The 22,817-nt window shown below is 47.4% G+C and overlaps 1 protein-coding gene across 1 annotated transcript in view; it reads right to left on the bottom strand.

Annotated features, from left to right (window-relative positions):
• LOC311248030 (MAP3K7 C-terminal-like protein) overlaps positions 1-22,586 on the bottom strand; it is a gene marked incomplete at both ends in the record, with an annotated part of 40,223 nt that extends 17,637 nt beyond the window's left edge. Inside the window, 2 exons of the mRNA XM_084338991.1 lie at positions 14,611-14,669; positions 22,511-22,586. Coding sequence (XP_084195117.1) covers positions 14,611-14,669; positions 22,511-22,586 — 135 coding nt within the window. The remainder of the gene's footprint in view (positions 1-14,610; positions 14,670-22,510) is intronic.
• Positions 22,587-22,817: the final 231 nt, after the last annotated feature.

The following is a 22,817-nucleotide window of genomic DNA, read 5'->3' as shown; positions in this document are numbered from 1 at the left end:
CACCAGAGCCACGAGTTAACTTGTGGCGAGTTGTTATTGTTTTATTCCATATTAATAACGCTATTAACGTCCCCGATCGACTTGCAGGACCTACCCGCATATTTGATTTTCGAAACATGCAATACCGGCCAGATCCGCTTAGGGGCGCCATCGCTCCACTGCAGTATCATTGAGGGCGATTGAAAAAAAAATAAATCTGTCTGTGGGCGTTTCATATGAGCCTCGATCCCAGCCGAACATCTTTGATCCCGTTACCGAATGCAGATTTCAGCCTGGAATAATAGGATTTATGATTAGCCAATGGACATATTGATCTACCAGATTCCGATGACTAATGACGAAATGCTGCCGGCGATCACATGGGCTGACGGTAGGATACTAAATTACAGCTGGATTGGACATTGTTTTAAAACGCAACGTGATCGATCAGTGAAAATGGCTACTTGAACGCACACTGTATTGCTAATCAATAATAGTAATCGGCGCCCCCCGCCGCCCCCATTTCATCCATAGATGCTCTGTAATAGTCCGGATGCTACGCAGTTTGTTTTATTTCATTTGTATATATACAGCAGAAATGGCGTTTGATATAACGTGACTAGCCTTTAGCCTATTATCTAGCTCCCCAGAAAAAAGACTAGGCGAAAACTGCGATAAACCTTATATTCACGGCGCTATAAAATGACAACCAACCGATGGATATTCTTTAAGCCATTATGAAGGCACGGTTTATGCACTCAAGTGACAATGAGAATGGACAGATAGCAATACTATAAAGTATATATATAGCTGTTAGAAAGTACATCGGTTTGCGCGGTTAGGTGGCGTAGCAGAGATTGCGTTCGTCACCAACCCCGGAGCTGTGAGCTGGATTCGCCTGTTCGAATCCAGCTCACAGCTCCGGGGTTGTCACCAGCTTGGCTGGCCGTTCACACTAATACAATTGGCTGTATTAGAGGGTGGGAGAAGCTGGCGGGGTGGGTCCGGGTCGTTGTAAACAGCGACTCCTACAGTTCGGTCGGGGCGCCTGCTAAGCGCGGATAGGACCTGAGTGGGATAGTGTGATCCTTCCACACGCTACGCCCTCTCGGGGAGGATCCGCGCTGCCAGGTGAAAAGAAGCGGTTGATTGGCTGGACGTGTGTCGGAGGAAGCACGTGATAGCCTCCACTCTCCCAGATGATCTGACTGTGGGGGGTGCGCAGCGACCAGGAAGGGGATTGGGAATTGGCATACGACTAACATTGAGATGGGAGAAAATTGGAGGAAAATGGAGGGGGAAAAAGAGCAAAAAAGAAAAAAAAAAAAGTACATCGGTTTGTTGACAAAGCATTGTCCTCCAGCCATATATTACACTGCAAGCCGTGGTCGTCAATGTGTTAACACTTTCACTGCCACTCACGAGATATCTCGGAATTATTAATATCTCGTTGAAAGCCACTCACGAGATTTCTCGGATTTTTTTCTTTTCTTTTTGCGATCTGAAATCATATTGCATCACGCGAGCCTACCCTAGTATACCCGAGTGCCGCCGGTGATCAGATGTGGAAAAAAGCGCCCCCTATCGTCTCCCAGATGACATAAGGGATTTTGGAATGGACTCAATGAAAATGGATGGGGGTGGGCGTGCGTGTATGTATAATATTGATCATCTAGTGTTTATTTGAAAACGATTCATAAATAGGCCGACAAATATCAACGTTCTGGAATATTCCAGTAAAAGACGTTTATCATAGAATGCCCCAGAATGGACTGTTTTTTACCTCAAAACGGGTGCTTTTCAAAATGCTCTCAAACGGAAATGAAGCTATAAAAAAACAATCTGCCTTGACAGCACTGACTGGAAAAGGATTATTTGATAAGCGACGGGCAGATTAGACACATAGCCATAATTTAAAACATAGATTAGGCGATATTAACGATAACATTAAAGTGGATGGTGGCATTGAAGCGCTAACTCTGGCGCCACCTCGTGGCAGTGAAAGTGTTAAGGGGATGCAGACCAGAGAAGGACTTCTTCCCCCATTTTCAATTCATCATAACATTTATGTATGAATTGTAAGATTTCAATAAATATGAACATGTTAATGCTACTGTATACTACTACATAAAGTGAATTTATACTGAATTTGTCTTACACTTCCATTAATTTAATGCAGGGATGTTCACAGCATTTCACTTTCACACTTTTTTACATTTACAGATTACAACCTTTATTTAATGGTTAATATTTTGATAAAAGGTAATTTACTGTATTTTTATAGCATTTACACTTAAAGTAGGAAAACAAAAGTAATCTGTAAAATAATACAGTGAATTTCCTGTGAAAAAACATTTATTTTTTACAGTTTACCCTTGAAAACTTCAGATTGTAGAATGGCTGGGTACATACAGGTTTTGTCCAGCAGATGGAAGCGATGAGGCAGCTCCATTGGGAGGGGGCGGGGCCAGGTGGGAGGGGGCGGGCCAGGGGGAAGGGGCGGGGCTCAAATGTGCACGTTTTTTCACCTGCCAATGTTGACAGATATGGTCACAGGTGCGTGAAGTAGAAAAGCGACATGCCCCCTCGTTGGGCAGCATGCAGTCCTTTCCAGCCCTCACACCATGGTTACACTGGGCTAACACAGCAACGTTTTGTTGTTGAATGATTACGTTTGCATGTCCAAGTTAAAAAGAAACGCAGTTTTGGCAGGAAAACGCGGTTCCCTAGTGGGAACGCTGAAAAGGTGTTTTCGTTTTGGAAACTCGCCGACAATGGTGCCATGTAATCTGCGCAAGCCGGATACGGAGCCGTTCCACCCAATGCCCATGCACAGTAGAGACCCACAAGGTTATTTCCAGTGTTTACAGCAGAGATGTCCCAAGTAGCTATGGCTACCAACGTGTTGTCAAGTTATTGTCATAAGGAGCCCAGTCCAAGCTACAACAGTCTGCATTCCCTTAACAATTGTTTGTATTTAGCCGTATTGTATTGTACCCATTCTGCAATCTGTTAAATAAAGTTTACATCCATTCATTCTGCTAGCATTAACGTCACTACGCTGCTAGCCACAATGCTATACTGTTATAATGGCATATCCCAATCACGTTAGCACGTAAGCTAACAAAATCTGCGATATTTTTGTGAGACTAAACTCTGCTCTTGGTGGTCAATTGTGTTGATGTTAGTTTTGTTTCATCAACAAATCATCAACAAATGAGGCAGAACACACAGTGAATGTATCCGTTTTTGTTTATTGCACTTTATTTCTTGCTGAAAAATAAATGCTATGTAGCTAAATGGCTCATGCGAGGTATAAAGATGGTGGCTCTCTGAGATTTTGAGCAGGATGTGGAGTGACGCGTTCAACCTTTTCTGATTGGTTGAAAATGGCCTTCATGTTTGAACTACATCGCCACCTACTGCTTTGGCATTGTACTACATGTATATAGAAGACGTGACAAAACGACGTCTAACTTAACTCTTAGTTGCCTGCCAATACGCAGCATTCTCAAAAGCGAAATGAAACGAAATGGCCCTAGTGTAACCGCAACCTCAGTTATTTTCAGTCACCCCTCGAATATAGTAAAATTGCATTGAAGAAGACCAAAAACCACATCTTTTCACACTCTGGAACCCTTTGGAGGGACATACACAATGCTGTGAAGGGCTGGATTCAGCCTGCCTACTTAGTTCAGCTATGGGGAGGGTGGGGGGCGCGGCGATTGATTGAATGAAAATTGTATTTGAAAATTGTAACAGAGATTTTGGAATGGACTCAATGAAAATGGATGGGGAAAGAAATCCGGTACTCCACATTTTCCAGTCCACTGATCCAGCCGGGGTTACCACAGTTCATTCTGGAGCCTCTCAGTGCCGCGGAATCATGTGTACTACTGTATCACGTTGGATCCATACACTTATCGATTTTTTCGAATGGTGATCAGGAATTGGAATATACCAGTTGGATACCATCTGATGTCAGGTAAGGAATCTATGTTATCAGTGTTAGGATAATCAGACTAATTTTGTGAAATGGGCTCTTTCGGTTTCACTGTAAAAGTCCAAGAGGAAATGAACGCAGCGATTATCCGTGCGCGGCTCGAATGTGCTTGCGTGCACGTATAATATTGATCATCTAGCATTTATTTGAAAACGATTCATAAATAGGCAGACGAATATCAACGTTCTGGAATATTCCAGTAAAAGACGATTATCATAGAATGGCCCAGAATGAACAGTTCTGTCTCATTAGGGGCTCTGCTTGGCATCACTCTGCACGCTCTCGCGTACGTGCACGCGCACTGAATAAATTCCACAAATGTACCTTTAATACCAGTATTAGTCTGACCACACCCCTCATCAGCTTACCTTCATAAGCAGGTGTGTGGTCACCTGCTCTCCTCCTTCTCGCTTTCACCACAAGGAAGTGCCTGGTAGTACCCCACTTGACGTGTTGTTAGTTGAAAAGAGTTGTGACGAGTTTACATTGTGCTTAATTTTTTCTTCTCTCACATCTGTTGTAAAGAAAAGGTTTGGGTCATAATGTATTCCGCGGAGAGTAGACCCGCTAGACCTACTCTTCACCAGCGGTTCTCCATTCCCGCCTCCGTCGTGCGCCTTGGTGCTGGGCTGTTGCCACTTTCGTGGTTGCCGACCCAGCCCAGGAGGCAGCCGATGGATAGTTTGCCTCTCCGAAGAGCCGAGGAGTCGGTGCCGTCGCTCCGGCGATGGCCTGATCTCGACTCTGGTTCCTCTGGTTCCAGGGAATCGCCCGTTGGTGAACGGGGGGTTGTCTTGGAGCCAGAGGATTTGCGACGCAAACTTTTCGCGTCTGCCCGTTCACGTAGTAGGATGGTAGCGTGCAGACGCGAACGGCCTGGGTTTGGGGAACTGCTGGAGACCAGCGAAGATGCGTCCGGCTCTGGATTTCCGATGGAAACTGAGGACTTCATGGAAGAGGCGGACGGATTTTTGTATGATGGCCCCGTGGAGGAGAGTATCCCTCCTCAGGAGACCCCGGAGGGGGGGGAAATGGCTCCATGGGGCTCCCTGTTCGAGGATGTCGAGGAACCACCTTGGCCTCATCAGCAGGATGCCCTACTGTCGGCCACATCAGACTGTGGCTCCTTAACCAGTCGCAGCCTGCTGCATGTGAGGGATGCGGGGTCGGTGGAGGAAGGTCCGCAGGGGGAACTGCGGGCTTTGTTTCCCGAGCTCATGGCGGTAGCCGCCGCCGCAAACGGCGTGCCGCTGCCATTGCCTGCACCTGTCCCTGATGATCTCATAGGTCATCCCTGGCAGCGTCCCCCAGTGAGAGGGGTGGACATTGTCTACCCATTTTTCCCCTCAATGGGGGCCTATGTTCGTCGGGGTCAGGCGGTGTCCAACATCATGGGACTAACTCCCGCCTACGTACCAGTTACGCGGGTGTCGGGGTTGGTCAAAGGTATGGGGGAGGGCGTGCCTCGGCTTGACAGTCCGATGGCCGCTCTCCTCTGTCCGGATATGGTGTGGGAACCCCTATGCAAGCCGGTCCTCCAGGGGAAATCGGCTAGGCGATTGGCTTATTGGGGTGACCAGTCATTCATCGCTGGTACACAATCGCTGGCTGCATCGCCCACCTGGCTAGATTTGTATCGGGGATCATGACGGGCGGCACGGATCTGAACGAGGTGAAATGCGATCAGATCACCCAGGCGGCGGGAGCTGTCCTGCACCTTTCCCAGGTGCTGGCCATAGCCATGGGGAAAGTGCGCGCCCTGGCCACCCTGGGCCAGCGTCATCTTTGGCTGGAGCAGGCCCGTGTGCCAGAGAAGAAGAGAGCTCCTCTTCTGACGGCTGCCCTCTCCGACGCTGGCCTGTTCGGGAAGGCCCTGCGGTTGATGACCTCAACATGCAGAGAGATGGCAGAGGAGAGGTCCATTCTCCAACCCCATTTTCCGCCTCCCGTCTTTGCCGGTGGAGTCAGAAGGCTTCCGCGACGTCGAGCTGTCTCCGTCGCCGCTACCACTGCCTCCGCCGCCGCTGCTGGCCCTTCCAAGAGGGCCAGGGGACGAAACGGCGCTTCTGCCACCGCCGGCCCATCCACGACCGGAGGAGACGGTAGGGAACGTCGTGTCCAGCAGACAGTAACCTACCATCCCTCCGGGGCTCCTCGGGGTGGCAAGACTCGAGCGGCGCGAGGTGGCAGACGCCGCTGAGTGACTTTTCCCCTCTGTATCCCCTCTCTTTTACACCCTCCCCGGCCCCTCTATGATTTTGTGCCTTAGAACACGTTATAAATAAAAAAAGTTCCCCGATATAAGGGGGACTGTGTTTTGGCCGAACAAACTGTGTGTTTCTTCAACAATACATATGGTGGGGTTGTGTATATATGAATCTGCCCTTTTACGTTGTGAGATGAGTCGTGTTGGGTTACGAGGTTAAGCAAGGTCTGCAACATACACTCAGTAATAGGTTCTATTAGCTTGATGCTCCACATGCAGGTAGAAACTGGTGTTATTCCATTACTTGAACTAAGTATGTGTCTCACAATGCTGTGTTGTTTAGTTGCAGTAATACTCGTACACGCACATTCCACGGCCTAGCCGTTTACTCTCGGTCAGCGTTTTTTGCTATGTACGACATAGTCAACGGGTGTAGGATTCACACACAGGCGACTTGTGTTTTGTTGTAAAATCCTGTTCACATTTTTGTGGGTAGCGGGCATTGTATTAGCTTATGCTATGCATTGCATTCTACCGGAGGTTTTCAAAATGGCTACGGTTGTTTTCTGTGTGTAGGGTATGAAGTGTGTTTTCGTGAGGGGGTGTCGAATAAACCCCTCCTTTTCCCACTTGATTGGTTTAGGGGATTTTTGATCTCTTCTGCTGAGCCAGTCACGGCCAAGCCGGTGGGACGTCTTGGCAGGGGGGGGGGGGGGGGGGGGTTATTCTGCCGACTCCTATTACAAGACAGGAGCCGGCAGGTTTCCCCGCCCGTTGTAGCGGTGTTGCTATGGCGACGCCTTCCATGAGTTGAGGTGTCTTAAAGGTGTCGAGTTAGAGCGTAGGGCTCACAGTTCTGCTGCGCCCGATTTATGTGTGAACTTGAGTCGGTTGGTCACGTGACTCACAGTTGGCATATCTTTTTCATGACTATAAACTCATGTGGGAAGGTGTTTCTGGGAGGGTCTGGTCTTACACTCTGATTAAAAGGAGTGACTGGATTTAAATCATGTGAAAACGGGTTTTTTACTCCCAGCTGTGCAGTAGGTTCATACGGGTGATGCTTTTTCTTTATTATTATAAAGAGTTGGATGTCTATATGGATTGGAAATGAGGGTCCCTGATGGGAACAAGACTAACGTCTTTCTCAGGTCTGCCTCCCCTTACCTAATTGTGTGTATTGCGCCGTACTGGGTTGTACCCTTTCTGCAAAAGTTTTCATTCGTTCATTCATGGAGTGGATTGCATCTCGCCCCTCTTGTCGTTCCCCTGGGCGTTTTGGGGATTCAATAAACAGCCTATTGTTGATGTGGGTATGTCAAAACGCACACGTAGTGCTAGCTCAGGATGTTCTGTTGGACATTGGCTGACTGGCGCGCCTTGATTGCTTGGGGTTAAAACAGCGTTTTTATGAAGCAATTGGGATGGGGGTTTTTTCCTCTTCCGACACCCTGTGTGGTTGTCGATGGTTTCCCGTTCATGTCAGGGGATGATAACGGAATGGATCTGGACATATGGGGAAGGGTCTCACGCCCTGGGGGTGGGCCGCCGGGCGCGGTTCGTACCGAAACGTCTGGGTGGCGCCTTCTTTTTATGTTTTAGGATCAACACGCATATCTGCCCCTTCTCCTGGGTTTGGCAGGTCGGCGTAGTTAGGGCACGGGACTGGTTCTGGTCGCGCTGGTCCAGATCAGTTAAACCCGTTGTCCGCCGGGGATGCAGATCTGCTGTTCTGGTACCCTGAGGGACTTGGGCTTTTTTCAGGGGGAAAATATGCTAGGTCGGTCCGGGTGTCACAGGGTTGAGTGTTATGGAACCCTTGTTGGGTACATTGTATTCTACACTGTCGTAATGGCTTACGGCCGTGCCGACCTGTACGCGCCCGATCTCGGCCGCCATGCAGGTTGGTCTTGGTTGGTACTTGGTTGGGTGACCTCCTGGGAATACCGAGTGCGGGGTGCTGGGGCTGGTCTTCCATTTTTACGCTCTTATCTTGTGCTTGGCGAAGAGGGGCCTGTTGGGGTGTTTTTAGCCTCCTCGGGGGACCCTGTGCTCCCCGTATCACCGGGCCCGGTCCGGGGTAATGTTTCGTTGACCCGTAGGCCCGGGATAACCCTGTTGGAAACCGGAACACGGGCTGCGGCAATGCCGCAGGTGTGTTTTGGGGTTTCTTTCCTGAGGGGTTATGGGACCAACCATTGCATAGGGTAACGCCTGGGTGGTTGGTTCTCTGGTGTGTTGCTGCAGTGTCAACTCCCGGGTTCACCGGTTGAGGGTGCCCCTGCACGTTCATGACGTCTCCGGACGTGTCAGCCTTCTCTGTGGAGGCTTGGTTATGCGACAATGCCAGCATACGCCCCTTCCGCCGGGGCGGCTGTGTTCAGCTGTCCTTTCTGGCGCCTGTCTCGTCCGCAGTCTCCAGGCTAGGGTTAACAGCCTGTTGCCTGGTCTTTTTTCCCGGTGCACTGCCTGCTTCCGTTGGTTAACTCTTGTGTGTTACGGCCATGCTGTCTGCCTGTTGCAGGGCCAGTGTGCCAGGCGGTGTACTGTTGGGGAGGACAGGGGCCTTTGTCCGAATACGCTGGCGATGTGGGGGGCGGGGTCACTATGTGCCCGCCTGGTGGGGTCTTGATGCTGGCATCATGGACTTCTCCGGGCCCCCATTCCAGGGAGTCCAGTCCTTTTGGTGGGTCTGGGTCTTCCTTCGCGCTCCGCTGCTACGGCCTTGCCACGGGGTTGGGTTTGCCCTTGATCCCGTGATTCTGGGGGCAGTAACGAGGTTGGTTCCCTCCGTTCGTTCCCGGGTGGCATGCGGGTTGTGCGTGGGTGTAGTCGTGGGGTCAAGCCACGGTCTGCTCACCCTGTGCGTTGAGTTGCTTGAGTGCCTCTTCGCGCGGTCGGGTCCGTCGCCCTCTCGGTAAACCTCTAATAGGGAGGGTGCCCTCCATTAGGGGGGGTCGGGGGGGCTCGGCCCTCCCTGTTCTGTTGGTTGTGGGGGGCCTTCAGCGGGGTGTATTTGTCGGCCAGTGGCTCCGCTTGGCCTCCCTTTGTGCAGAGTGATGCCAAGCAGAGCCCCTAATGGAACAGAACGTTAGGTTATGACTATAACCAAGTTCTGTTAATTAGGGGTGACGCTTGGCATCCGACGGCCGCTGCAGCCCTTGACCTCACCTTGTGGTGAAAGCTTGGGAAGGAGGAGAGCAGGTGACCACACACCTGCTTATGAAGGTAAGCTGATGAGGGGTGTGGTCAGACTAATACTGGTATTAAAGGTACATTTGTGGAATTTATTCAGTGCGCGTGCACGTATGCGAGAGTGCAGAGTGATGCCAAGCGTCACCCCTAATTAACAGAACTTGGTTATAGTCATAACCTAACGTTTTTTTACCTCAAAACGGGTGCTTTTCAAAATGCTCTCAAATGGAAATGAAGCGATAAAAAACCAATCTGCCTTGACAGCACTGACTGGAAAAGTATTCTTTGATAAGCGACGGGCAGATTAGACACATAGCCATAATTTAAAACATAGATTAGGTGATATTAAGCGTAACATTGGCGCCGATGGTGGCATTGAAGCGATACCTCTGGCGCCACCTCGTGGCATTCAAAGTGTTAAGGGGATGCAGACCAGAGAAAGACTTTCGTCTTGTTTACATCAGGGTCCCCCATTTTCAATTCATCATGAATTGTAAGTAAGGGTGCAATTAGCACTGTGCAATCCATTCTTTGTGGATCTAGCTCTGTCGTGTGGCAGTGAAAGGGTTAACCCTTTGGTAGTGTGGTAGTGAAAGGGTTAACAACGAGTTTATCCTGCCTTGCCTGCTGTAGAAGACACTGCCCTCTTTTCCCCTGCAGAACCTTTCATCTTGACGAGCAAATAACAACCTAGACGGACTACATTTTAATTCCTGTCAGCTACCAATATTAAAAGTGGCATTTTCTTGGTTAAAATAGGTGGTCTAAATGATAAAGCAATAGCTCTACATTATGACATTCTAACATAGAGTGTCTCGTCGTCAGTAGCATGGGTCTCTCAGTAAACAGGAAATACATTTTCTGAGAACTCCACACTGCAAAAATGGTCTGACAAAAATAAGAAATTAAAACTAGTTTTAAGCAAATGTATCCTTGAAACAAGATATCTAGGGCTCTCTCTCCTGATTGGATAAAGTGGGAACGGATACCAGATCATGTATTTTGTGTTTACTGCATTAAATAATCGTGGGTCCAAGCTGTTCCCTGGCATTCTCTCTTCTGCAAATTCCTCTTTCCTCATCGTTATTTATTTACGTCTCCTGTGAAAAACCTAACGGGGACTTTCACTACTTAAAGACACAATGTCTCTGGTGGTTAGAGACATTTTACAGGGGAATTCCATCACATGCTTTGGTACTAACTCAACAGGATTATGCCCACAATGACGAAAGGAGAAAGAAAGAGGTGTGGATTGGTGCTCTAGAGCAGTGGTTCCCAAACGGAGCCCTCTTGGGGGTGCGTGACATGAAAAAGGCTAATGGCTGTGCTATGGTGTTATTTTACTAAGAAATATAACTAATATACATTATTTCAAATGGGGATTTTCACTGTGTAAATCATGAAATTTACTAAACTTTTAAATAAAAAAACGTACGTTTTAATAATAATAATTAAAAAAAAAGATGTATCCAAAATGCACTTTACTTCCTGCCAAAATGCCATAGGCGCGCGACTGGGACCGGTGTGCTATTATTGTGGCAGCGTATTATGCTCATGTGTTTCCCCCTATACACTTCATGCGTTCTTGGAGGGACACAAAGTTGTCATGGGTGAACCTGTAAACAGCCTAATAACAGAACACCTCAACCAACTCGCTGAGCAGCTACGGACATATTTCCCACCTATGGATGCATCTCAGATGTGGATTCAACCAATATTTTTGTTTTTTGGCCAATTTTGTCCTTTCGTGTGGTGAAGTATTTTATTTTGTTTGTCATACTTTGGTATGTGTTCTTATTGGATTAAACCTGATGCCTTTAATGCGCCTATGAATAGAATGGGTTGTCTTTTTTATGTTTTTTATGTTTAGGTCGGGAGGTGACGGGGGGGTGCATGGCCAAAAAAGTTTGGGAAACACTGCTCTAGAGAATATATATATTCTAAGCAGCTCTCATTCTCTCCAGGGGAAATGTGCTGACGTCAATCCACACCGTCGTCGTCTCAAAGCCTGACGCAAAGGAAATGAGGGAGGAATCTCCTCAGAATTCCACTGGAATTTCCATTTGAGCAAAAGGACACACAGACAGACCGTGTCCACCCCGTGCCAAGCGTGAACCTCTTCCTGTCCCCTGGCTACCTTCAGGATTCAAGATATGTACAGTATTTGTCATATGCACAGTTAAACAGACAAGTTACACCGTACAATGAAAATCTTACTTTGCTAGTCCCCCCCTTCACACAGTATCGCAAAATATAGACTTACACTATAGAATAGAATAGAAATACTTTTATTATCCCGAGGGAAATTTGACAATTTCCTAGAATTAAACATATTAAGAAAGACTTTAATGCTAAAATAAAGAATCTTAAAAAGGATAAATAAAGTAGAAAAACAAGGCACCAGTATTGCACATTCAGTTCCATTCGCCCATTATTCCATATTATTTTCAAATGAACTTAATTCACACAGTGTGAAACATGGAAATCATGTGCTCTCAATTCCTAAAGTGAAACAGAATCTCTGCGATATAGAGAGCACCTCTACCTTTTCATACTCAGACTCTTGCCTTACTTGTTGACGTGTTGTTCTGTTTTTCCTTTGTCTATCCGTTGATTGTTTTTTTTCTGTTTATTTTATACTTTTCTTTGTTCTTAGCTTAGCTATGTGAAGCACTTTGGTTGACAAGCGTCATGTTTAAACGTGCTATATAAATACATTTGATTGATTGATTGATACAACGTGTTAACAACCAGAATAACGCATGCTTGAGAGTTGTATGAAAGCAACTGTTGATTTGGCTGTTGTTGTTCTAATCTGATATATGGTCCAAGTGTCGGTGTAACTTTGACAACCAGTGGTGACTGCTGGAGGTGGAGTGTATTTGTATGTGAAAACACTGACCCTCTTCTATACTCACATCTTTTACTTTTATACTCTACACTTGACCTGCAGCTTGTACTCTTTTCAAACGTCTCATTGAGAACGTAACGTTGTAATGATGACGCCAACTATGGGGGAGCTAGAGGAAGCTTTTTTGCCGTAGCACCCACGTGAAGAAGCTGGATGGTTGTCCTCAACAGCGTCCTGCGCTGACAGTCTCTGGTTGCCTACATCAGCTGCTGGACTACTAGAGGCTCCCAGAAACAGTGGAGGAGGATCAGTAATGCAGCCTTTATCAACTATGCCCCAAAACGGTGGAACAAACTACCCCAAAACATCAGGGAAGCCAACTCACTAGACATCTTCAAAAGACAGCTTAAAACCCATCTCTTTGCTCAGGCATTTCAATGAAACATCAGGGATATCCTGACACAAATTGTACTTACCTGCACTATTCTTACCCTGCCTACTTTTATACACTGTCTGCCTATCGGTTCTATGCTAATTTGATCTCACTACCTCCTACTGTATGCACTGTAATTTAAGACTTCTTACTGATGCACTGCTCTGTTGTATGTTAAATACCCTGTTGTATGTCCGTTCTATTTTATAATTTTTAGACTATTTTTAAACTGAATCATTTTAAACAATTTGTATTATTTGTATTACTGAATGAAACTGTAAACAGAGAGCCTATTGGGATGCTAGATCCTAATGTGAAACACTGTGATTTACCATACCTTGACCTGTCTATCTTTTTTATGCTCGCTTACGCATGTATTTTTTTTACTGTTGTGAAGCACTTTGAACTGCAACCTCTGTATGAAAAGTGCTATACAAATAAAGTTATTATTATTATTACAAGCCACACCGGTAAACCAACTGCCCGTACTCGCTGGTATCGCCCCGGCTACCATCAGACGAGAAGCAGCCACACTGGCCCTTTCCCGCAAGGCACAGATCAGTGCATCCCACCTCCTTCACAACACCACCACAGAGACACCGCGACGTGTGCGCCTAAAGTCACGGCGCCCCTTTTCCATGCAAGCCTACAGGCTACACCACACAACACCATCTGACACTTCCAAGGCCTCCTGGGTCCGGACGAGATGGAGGGACCAGTGGAGGTCAGCACAACCATCCATGCTGCACCTCTACATCAATGACCCTCTGGACGTCCCTGGTCAGGACTTGCCCCGGAAGCCTCAATGAAGAGGTGGGGCCTCAAGGACAGTGCCTCATGCGAGTGTGGAGCCCCTGCACACACTGTGGAACATATCATCACCAGTTGCCCCAAAACACCGGCCACCGTATGGAGAACGCGGTCTGATGAAACTGGACGATGAAACGTTGGCCTGGCTCGCCTCAACGGAGCTGCAGGTCTAAAGACACACGCCAGAGGAAGAAGGAAGCTTTTGGGGCGGGGGGGGGGGGGTCTCTAAAATATTACAATATGCTTTTTTGCCACTATTTCTGAGTATATTTATTTTTTCTGTATCAGAAGACATTGTTAAAGTAAGAAAAACTGATTTAAATGGATGTGTGATTCATGCATGGAGGTAATTCATCACCAATTCACTATAATAAAGATGCAGCTACCGACATGTTATTCCTACCAATGTCATACACTTTTCTTTCTGTTTATCAACTCAAACTTCTCAGTCCATGTGCTGATTCTGCAAGCACAGGTTACTCATCTGATGAGGCCTAGGCCCCTTTGTAGGCAGTCTGGCCTGTTTTTGCGAGGATAAGCTGCCATGCATTTATGTGTTATAGCCTAGGATTTATTGCTCCTTGGCCCTCCCATTTGAACTGTCTGTGTCTTTATTATGCTGTGCTCTCCCCTCCTCCCCTCTCCTCTATCATTTCCTCTCCTCATCTCTCCTCGCCTCTATCCTCTTCCCTCTCTTCCTCTCCTCTTCCTCTCTCCTCCTCTCCTCTCCTCCCCTCTCCTTTCCTCTCCTCCTCTCTCCTTTTCCCTCTCCTCCTCTCTCCTCCCCTCCTCTCTCCTCCCCTATCCTCTCCTCCTCCCCTCTCCTCCCCTCTCTCCTCCCCTCTCCTCATCTCTCCTCTTCTCCCCTCTCCTCCTCCCCTCTCTCCTCTCCTCCCCTCCTCTCTCCTCCCCTATCCTCTCCTCCTCTCCTCCCCTATACTCTCCTCCCCTCTCCTCATCTCTCCTCTTCTCCCCTCTCTCCTCCTCTCTCCTCTCCTCCTCCCCTCTCTCCTCCCCTCTCCTCTTCCCCTCTCTCTCCTCTCCTCCCCTATACTCTCCTCCCCTCCCCTCTCTCCTCCTCTCTCCTCTCCTCCTCTCCTCCCTGAGACAGCAGGTGTAGTTAGTTATTGTACCTGTAATCGTTGCTCCAGGTCAGGAATGGACCGGGAGGAGTCCTCCACATCTTTTATCTCTAACAGAATGAAAACCAAAATCAAAACATCAACTCATCAGTCCGTATAAATGTATATAATATACTGTATACTGTATGCATAACTGTTTGAACAGGCATTATGAATGAATCCACCGATAATGTTCGATAAGATAGTGTGGACAGGGACCTTTTGGGGTATCCTTGGATTAAACACACTATTGCATGATTAGAAAATAATAATAATAAATTATTAATAATAACAATAATCATATTTTTTAAGTAGACTAATATAATCTACTACACACCCAATGAGGGAATTGGGACTAATGGGAATTAAACTGAAAATAAAAAAGGAAAAGGTCACAGTCCACACACACTCTCCACTTGCGGTGACATTTATTAACGCGCCAACGTCTCAGCTGTGCCATATCGCTTTCATCAGGTTGTTCTCAGGTCGATGGCGCTGAAATGTTATCACTTTATCCTCTTATAGCACGATCAGGAGCGTCAGCGCGGCAGCACACACACAGTAGCGCGCCGCGCGGCCTGAGGGGAGGCGGTCACTTAATGCGTTTCCATGGCTCGTAAAATGGCCACGAGTGAAACACGGTAGGCACCTCTTATAACGACACCGCAGCATAGCAACACAGCGCCTGCCCTTATAAACGTGCCGTGTCCTTTCAACTGACCACCGCCGGTAATGAGCTGTCAGACCCACAGACACGCCGGACAGGAGACCGGGAGGACAGACAGACAGACAGGCAGGCAGACAGACAGACAGAAGGACATACAGACAGACAGAAGGACAGGAGACCGGGAGGACATACAGACAGACAGGCAGGCAGACAGAAGGACATACAGACAGGCAGAAGGACAGGCAGGCAGACAGAAGGACATACAGACAGACAGAAGGACAGGCAGGCAGACAGAAGGACATACAGACAGGCAGAAGGACAGGAGACCGGGAGGACTGCCATGTGGACGGACAGACAGACAGGCAGGCAGGCAGACATACAGACTGAAACAGAAGGACATACAGACAGGCAGAAGGACAGGAGACCGGGAGGACTGCCATGTGGACGGACAGACAGACAGGCAGGCAGGCAGACATACAGACTGAAACAGAAGGACATACAGACAGGCAGAAGGACAGGAGACCGGGAGGACTGCCATGTGGACGGACAGACAGGCAGGCAGGCAGACATACAGACAGGCAGACAGACAGACAGACTGAAACAGAAAGACAGACAGGCTGATAAAAACAGACAGACAGCCAGACTGAAACAGACAGACAGCCAGAAACAGACAGACAGAAACAGACAGACACAGACAGGCAAAGAGACAGACAGACAGACAGACAGACAGACAGACAGACAGACAGACAGAGGCAGAGAGAGACGGCCAGACAGAAACAGACAAACAGCCAGACAGAAACAGACAGACATACAGAAACAGACAGCCAGACAGGCAGAGAGACAGACAGATAGGCAGAAACAGACAGACAACAGGCAGACAGACAGCCAGCCAGACAGACAGACAGAGAGACAGACACACTTGGTTGTCTGCCCCGGCCCTCCGTCTCGCCAGCGATGTCTCCCTGGATGTGTGGAACACGTGTGGAGAATCCTGAGGATGATGCAACCGTTCTAAAAGCAGGGTATTAGCGAGGCTGCCAGCGGCCCTGGGGCCAATTATGATGAGGAATAAATACAGTGCTCACAGGCCTGCTGGCAGTGAGGGGCACAACCACGCACGCCTGGCATGGAGCCACGCAGGGCCTAGAGGGAGCATGATCCCTGGGAAGGAACACGGATCGGAGGCCCCCCCCGCGGAGAAACACGAGCCCCAACAATGTGATTCTGGGGCTAGAGAGAGATGACAACATGATCTGGGTCTGTGCAAACTTTTTTAATTTTGGACGGGAGGCTCTCGTTGCGGGAGTCCTATAGGTCTACATTAAAGGGATGTTCGATATTGGCTTTTTTTTTTACCGATATCCGATATACCGATATTGTCCAACTCTTAGTTTCCGATACCGATATCAACCGATACCGATATGCGTTAATTTCAGGTAATTAACATGACATATCTCTTGTCGTGGAATTAACACAACATTATGCATACTTTTGAAAATAAATAAAATAAGAATGTGTTCTTACTTGCTTGCCTGAGTAAATAAAGGTTAAATAAATGTTTAAAAAAAAAACGATATATATATATATATTATTTTTTTTGAAAACCGATACAGATATTTTCCGATATTACATTTTAATGCCAATATCGGCCAATAATATCGGTAGGCCGATAATATCGGACATCCCTAGTCTACATAGAAGGAAGGGAGGATGGGAGAAGGGACTATAGGTCTATAGAAGGAAGGGAGGATGGGAGAAGGGACTATAGGTCTATAGAAGGAAGGGAGGATGTGAGAAGGGACTATAGGTCTATAGAAGGAAGGGAGGATGTGAGAAGGGACTATAGGTCTATAGAAGGAAGGGAGGATGTGAGAAGGGACTATAGGTCTATAGAAGGAAGGGAGGATGTGAGAAGGGACTATAGGTCTATAGAAGGAAGGGAGGATGTGAGAAGGGACTATAGGTCTATAGAAGGAAGGGAGGATGGGAGAAGGGACTATAGGTCTATAGAAGGAAGGGAGGATGTGAGAAGGGACTATAGGTCTATAGAAGGAAGGGAGGATGTGAGAAGGGACTATAGGTCTATAGAAGGAAGGGAGGATGTGAGAAGGGACTATAGGTCTATAGAAGGAAGGGAGGATGTGAGAAGGGACTATAGGTCTATAGAAGGAAGGGAGGATGTGAGAAGGGACTATAGGTCTATAGAAGGAAGGGAGGATGTGAGAAGGGACTATAGGTCTATAGAAGGAAGGGAGGATGGGAGAAGGGACTATAGGTCTATAGAAGGAAGGGAGGATGTGAGAAGGGACTATAGGTCTATAGAAGGAAGGGAGGATGTGAGAAGGGACTATAGGTCTATAGAAGGAAGGGAGGATGTGAGAAGGGACTATAGGTCTATAGAAGGAAGGGAGGATGTGAGAAGGGACTATAGGTCTATAGAAGGAAGGGAGGATGTGAGAAGGGACTATAGGTCTATAGAAGGAAGGGAGGATGTGAGAAGGGACTATAGGTCTATAGAAGGAAGGGAGGATGGGAGAAGGGACTATAGGTCTATAGAAGGAAGGGAGGATGGGAGAAGGGACTATAGGTCTATAGAAGGAAGGGAGGATGTGAGAAGGGACTATAGGTCTATAGAAGGAAGGGAGGATGTGAGAAGGGACTATAGGTCTATAGAAGGAAGGGAGGATGTGAGAAGGGACTATAGGTCTATAGAAGGAAGGGAGGATGTGAGAAGGGACTATAGGTCTATAGAAGGAAGGGAGGATGTGAGAAGGGACTATAGGTCTATAGAAGGAAGGGAGGATGTGAGAAGGGACTATAGGTCTATAGAAGGAAGGGAGGATGTGAGAAGGGACTATAGGTCTATAGAAGGAAGGGAGGATGGGAGAAGGGACTATAGGTCTATAGAAGGAAGGGAGGATGTGAGAAGGGACTATAGGTCTATAGAAGGAAGGGAGGATGTGAGAAGGGACTATAGGTCTATAGAAGGAAGGGAGGATGGGAGAAGGGACTATAGGTCTATAGAAGGAAGGGAGGATGGGAGAAGGGACTATAGGTCTATAGAAGGAAGGGAGGATGTGAGAAGGGACTATAGGTCTATAGAAGGAAGGGAGGATGTGAGAAGGGACTATAGGTCTATAGAAGGAAGGGAGGATGTGAGAAGGGACTATAGGTCTATAGAAGGAAGGGAGGATGTGAGAAGGGACTATAGGTCTACATTAGGGCTGCACGATTAATAGAAAAAAAAGCTCATTTCAAAATGATGATGAATAAAAAAAAAATTACTTTACTTTTTTTTTATTATATTTTCTTTTTAACTTTTCTTTTTTTAAATGATGACGAAAATTAAGAATCGTGTGAGAGAACCGTGATCTCTCAATTCTTAGAGAGAAAAATCGTGATTCATATTTTTAGCAAGAATTGTGCTGCAGCCCTAGTCTACATACTGTAGAAGGAAGAGAGGATGTGAGAAGGGACTATAGGTTTAAGTTTACGTTTATTTGGATCATTACAAATGGCAACAGCTTCCTGGGGTCCACAAAAAATAGGTCTAAAAAATTTAAATAAATTCACAGGAAATTCACTGTATTATTTTACAGATTACTTTTGTTTTTCTACTTTAAGTGTAAATGCCATAAAAATACAGTAAATTATCTTTTATCAAAATATTAACCATTAAATAAAGGTTGTAAATCTGTAAATGTATTTGATTTATTTATTTTTGCTACTTTTTCTCCCCATTTTCTATTTTTCTCCCTTCCCCAATTTCGTATTGTCCAATTCTACCCTCCCCTGTCTCGAACGTTGCTAGACCATGCCTCCCACAAGCCGGCTGCAATGTGGACGAAGCCTTGCATCACGTGTCCCCTCCGGTACTCGAGGAGGCAGCCTGTCGCATCTTTTCACCTGCACAGCGCGATCTCTCAGCGGCGAGGGTCTGCGTGGGAGGGACACGCCGCCCTCGTCGCTTCCTGATTCTACTGCGCAGGCGCACCAACCGACCTGTAGGAGTCGCTGTCCACAACGTCCGATCCCCACCCACCAGCTTCCCACCCCCTAATACTGCCAATTGTATTAGTATGAACGACCAGCCAAGCTGGTAGCAACGCCGAGAGCTGGGCTCGAACCCAGCATCTCCTACATTGGTGGCGAGCGCCTTTCCCACTGCGCCACCTAGCCGCCCTAATGTATTTGATTTTACTGTAATTTGACAGTAAGTATGTGGCAACCATTTGATGCCAGACATTTATCGTTTTCTTGCAGCTTTTTTTCTTACAGTGGGACAAAAACATAATATTTCAACAATCTGCATTGTTTTCAGTGTGATAATTTGATAATTGACACGTCTCTCTTGCTCCCTTAACTCTCTTTTCTATGGGAGAGATACGATAAGAGGAGACCAGGGATGGAGCAGGACGTGTGTGTGTTTATGTGTGTGTGTGTTTATATGTGTGTGTGTGTGTGTTTATGTGTGTTTGTGTGTGTGTGTGTATGTGTGTGTGTGTGAGGGGGGGGGGGGGGGGGGGTAAGTGTTAAATGCTTATACATATAGGCCAGTGTTCTAAAAGCTGAGCAGTGAATCAGGCAACGGGGACAGTGTTGGTATTAGGAGGGAAACCTGATGCTGCCGTGGCAAAGGCTGCAGCTGCCACCTGTGTGCCGTAAAACACCCTGACAGACAGACAGACGGACAGACAGACAGACAGACAGACAGACAGGCAGACAGACAGAGAGAGAGACAGACAGACAGACAGACGGACAGACAGACAGACAGACAGACAGACAGACAGACAGACAGACAGGCAGACAGACAGACAGACGGACAGACAGACAGACGGACAGACAGACAGAGAGACAGACAGACAGACAGAAGGACAGACAGACAGACAGACGGACGGACAGACAGACAGACAGACAGACGGACGGAAGGACAGACAGACAGACAGAAGGACAGACATACAGACGGACGGACAGACATACAGACAGACAGACACACAGACGGACAGACGGACAGACAGACAGACACACACACACACAGAGAGACAGACAGACACAGACAGTCAGACAGACAGACACACACACAGAGAGACAGACAGACACAGACAGTCAGACAGACAGACACACACACACAGAGAGACAGACAGACAGACACAGACAGACAGTCAGACAGACAGACAGACAGAAGGACAGACAGACAGAAGGACGGACGGACAGACAGACAGACAGACAGACAGACAGACAGACAGACAGACAGCACCTCACACCCATAGGTAGGGTGGACCCATTCTGTGTGTGTGTGTGTGTGCGTATGTGCGATTATAACCCTGTGTTTGTGTGTGTGTATGTCTGCGAGCGTGCATGTGTGTGATTAGAACCCCTGTGTGTGTGTGTGCGTATGTGCGATTATAACCCTGTGTTTGTGTGTGTGTATGTCTGCGAGCGTGCATGTGTGTGATTATAACCCCTGTGTGTGTGTATGTCTGCGAGCGTGCATGTGTGTGATTATAACCCCTGTGTGTGTGTATGTCTGCGAGCGTGCATGTGTGTGATTATAACCCCTGTGTGTGTGTATGTCTGCGAGCGTGCATGTGTGTGATTAGAACCCCTGTGTGTGTGTGTATGTCTGCGAGCGTGCATGTGTGTGATTAGAACCCCTGTGTGTGTGTGTATGTCTGCGAGCGTGCATGTGTGTGATTAGAACCCCTGTGTGTGTGTATGTCTGCGAGCGTGCATGTGTGTGATTATAACCCCTGTGTGTGTGTGTGTGTCTGCGAGCGTGCATGTGTGTGATTATAACCCCTGTGTGTGTGTGTATGTCTGCGAGCGTGCATGTGTGTGATTATAACCCCTGTGTGTGTGTATGTCTGCGAGCGTGCATGTGTGTGATTATAACCCCTGTGTGTGTGTGTGTGTGTCTGCAAATGCAGATGCTCACATGCATGCGTGCGTGTGTGTGTGCGTGTGTGTGTGTGCGTGTGTGTGTGTGTGCGTGTGTGTGTGCCTGTGGTTTGTGTTTAATACGCTCCGCTCCTACAGAAATAGAGGGAGCACCTGTCTCGCCCGCCGCGGGGCGGAAGAGAAGAATGACCGCCGGCCGTTAAAGTGATACGGTGTGAGGAGCAGGGAGCGGTGCTCTGCACACATACTGGACACGACCACGACACAGGGAGAGGGTGGAGCTCAGGACCTTCATCAGCTGCTGCTGCTGGTTCAACTGAGGAGGAGGAAGAGGAGGAAGAGGAGGTCCCTCGACTCGAAATAAGCTGTTACCGTAAAACTGGATTCACAGAGGCTGGGGGCGGGGGGGGGTGCTGTGTGTGTGTGTGTGTGTCTGGATGCACATGTGTGTGTGTGTCTCTGTGTGTGTCTCTGTGTGTGTCTCTGTGTGTGTCTCTGTTTGTGCATAAGTGTGTGAATGTGTGTGTATATGTGTCTGTCTGTCTTTCTGGACGCAGATGCTTGTGTGTGTGTGTGCGTGTGTCTCTGTGTGTGTCTCTGTGTGTGTCTCTGTTTGTGTCTCTGTGTGTGTCTCTGTTTGTGTCTCTGTTTGTGTCTCTGTGTGTGTCTCTGTTTGTGTATAAGTGTGTGTATATGTGTCTGTCTGTCTTTCTGGACGCAGATGCTTGTGTGTGTGTGTGTGTGCGTGTGCATAGGTGTGTGCATTAGGGGTGTAACGATGCGACCTCACAACGATTCGATTACGATTATTCAGGCAACGATTCAATGCATCATGAAATCTCTTCATTTGACCACGATTCGATTCGATTAATTTTCGATACATTTTCTATCAGTTAATTCCCCAAAAAATGTTGAATACACAAATGTGGCTGGGGGAACTGATTCACTCAGCATGAATGGACTATAGGTCAATAAAAACAACACACATAAAAATATATATATAATAATTTTTTTTAATAATTCGTTACACCCCTAGTGTGCATGCATGTGTGTGTGTGTGTGCATGCATTTGTGTGTGTGTGTGTGTATAGGTGCGTGCATGTGTGTGTATGTGTCTTTCTGTCTTTCTGGGCGCATGTGTGTGTGTATAAGTGCATGCGTGTGTGTATGTGTCTTTCTGCGAGCATATGCTTGTGTGTAATGTGTGTGTGTGTGTATAAGTGCATGTGTGTGTGTGTGTGTCTCTTTCTGTCTTCCTGGGCGCATATGCTTGTGTGTAATGTGCGTGTAATGTGTGCGTGTAATGTGTGTGTGTGTGTGTGTGTGTGTGTGTGTGCGCGTGTTCACCTGATGTGCTGTCGAGGCTGAAGGCGATTCTAACTTCAGATTTATCTGGAGACACTCTTCTGGACGAGGTGATCATTAACCCTGTCAGGTGCGCAGGCAGCCGGGCGCGCGGGGAGGAGGCGGACAAACAGAGCTGTTATTAGTGCAGTTGGACGGCACTTAAAAAAAAATAAAAAAATAAAAGTGCAAACGGTGTAGAGGAACACGATACATTACACACGCGCACAGCGACAGGGGTTTCGTCATTGCATTTCGACTCGCAGAGGGATTAAATAATTAGAGCGGTTTGACAGATAGTCTCTGGGCT

Source organism: Notolepis coatsorum (assembly GCF_963971535.1).
Source record: "Notolepis coatsorum genome assembly, contig: SCAFFOLD_152, whole genome shotgun sequence".
Taxonomy (NCBI): Eukaryota; Metazoa; Chordata; class Actinopteri; order Aulopiformes; family Paralepididae; genus Notolepis; species Notolepis coatsorum.
Note: the sequence above shows the minus strand (reverse complement) of the source record. Positions and strands in the feature narration are given on the sequence as shown.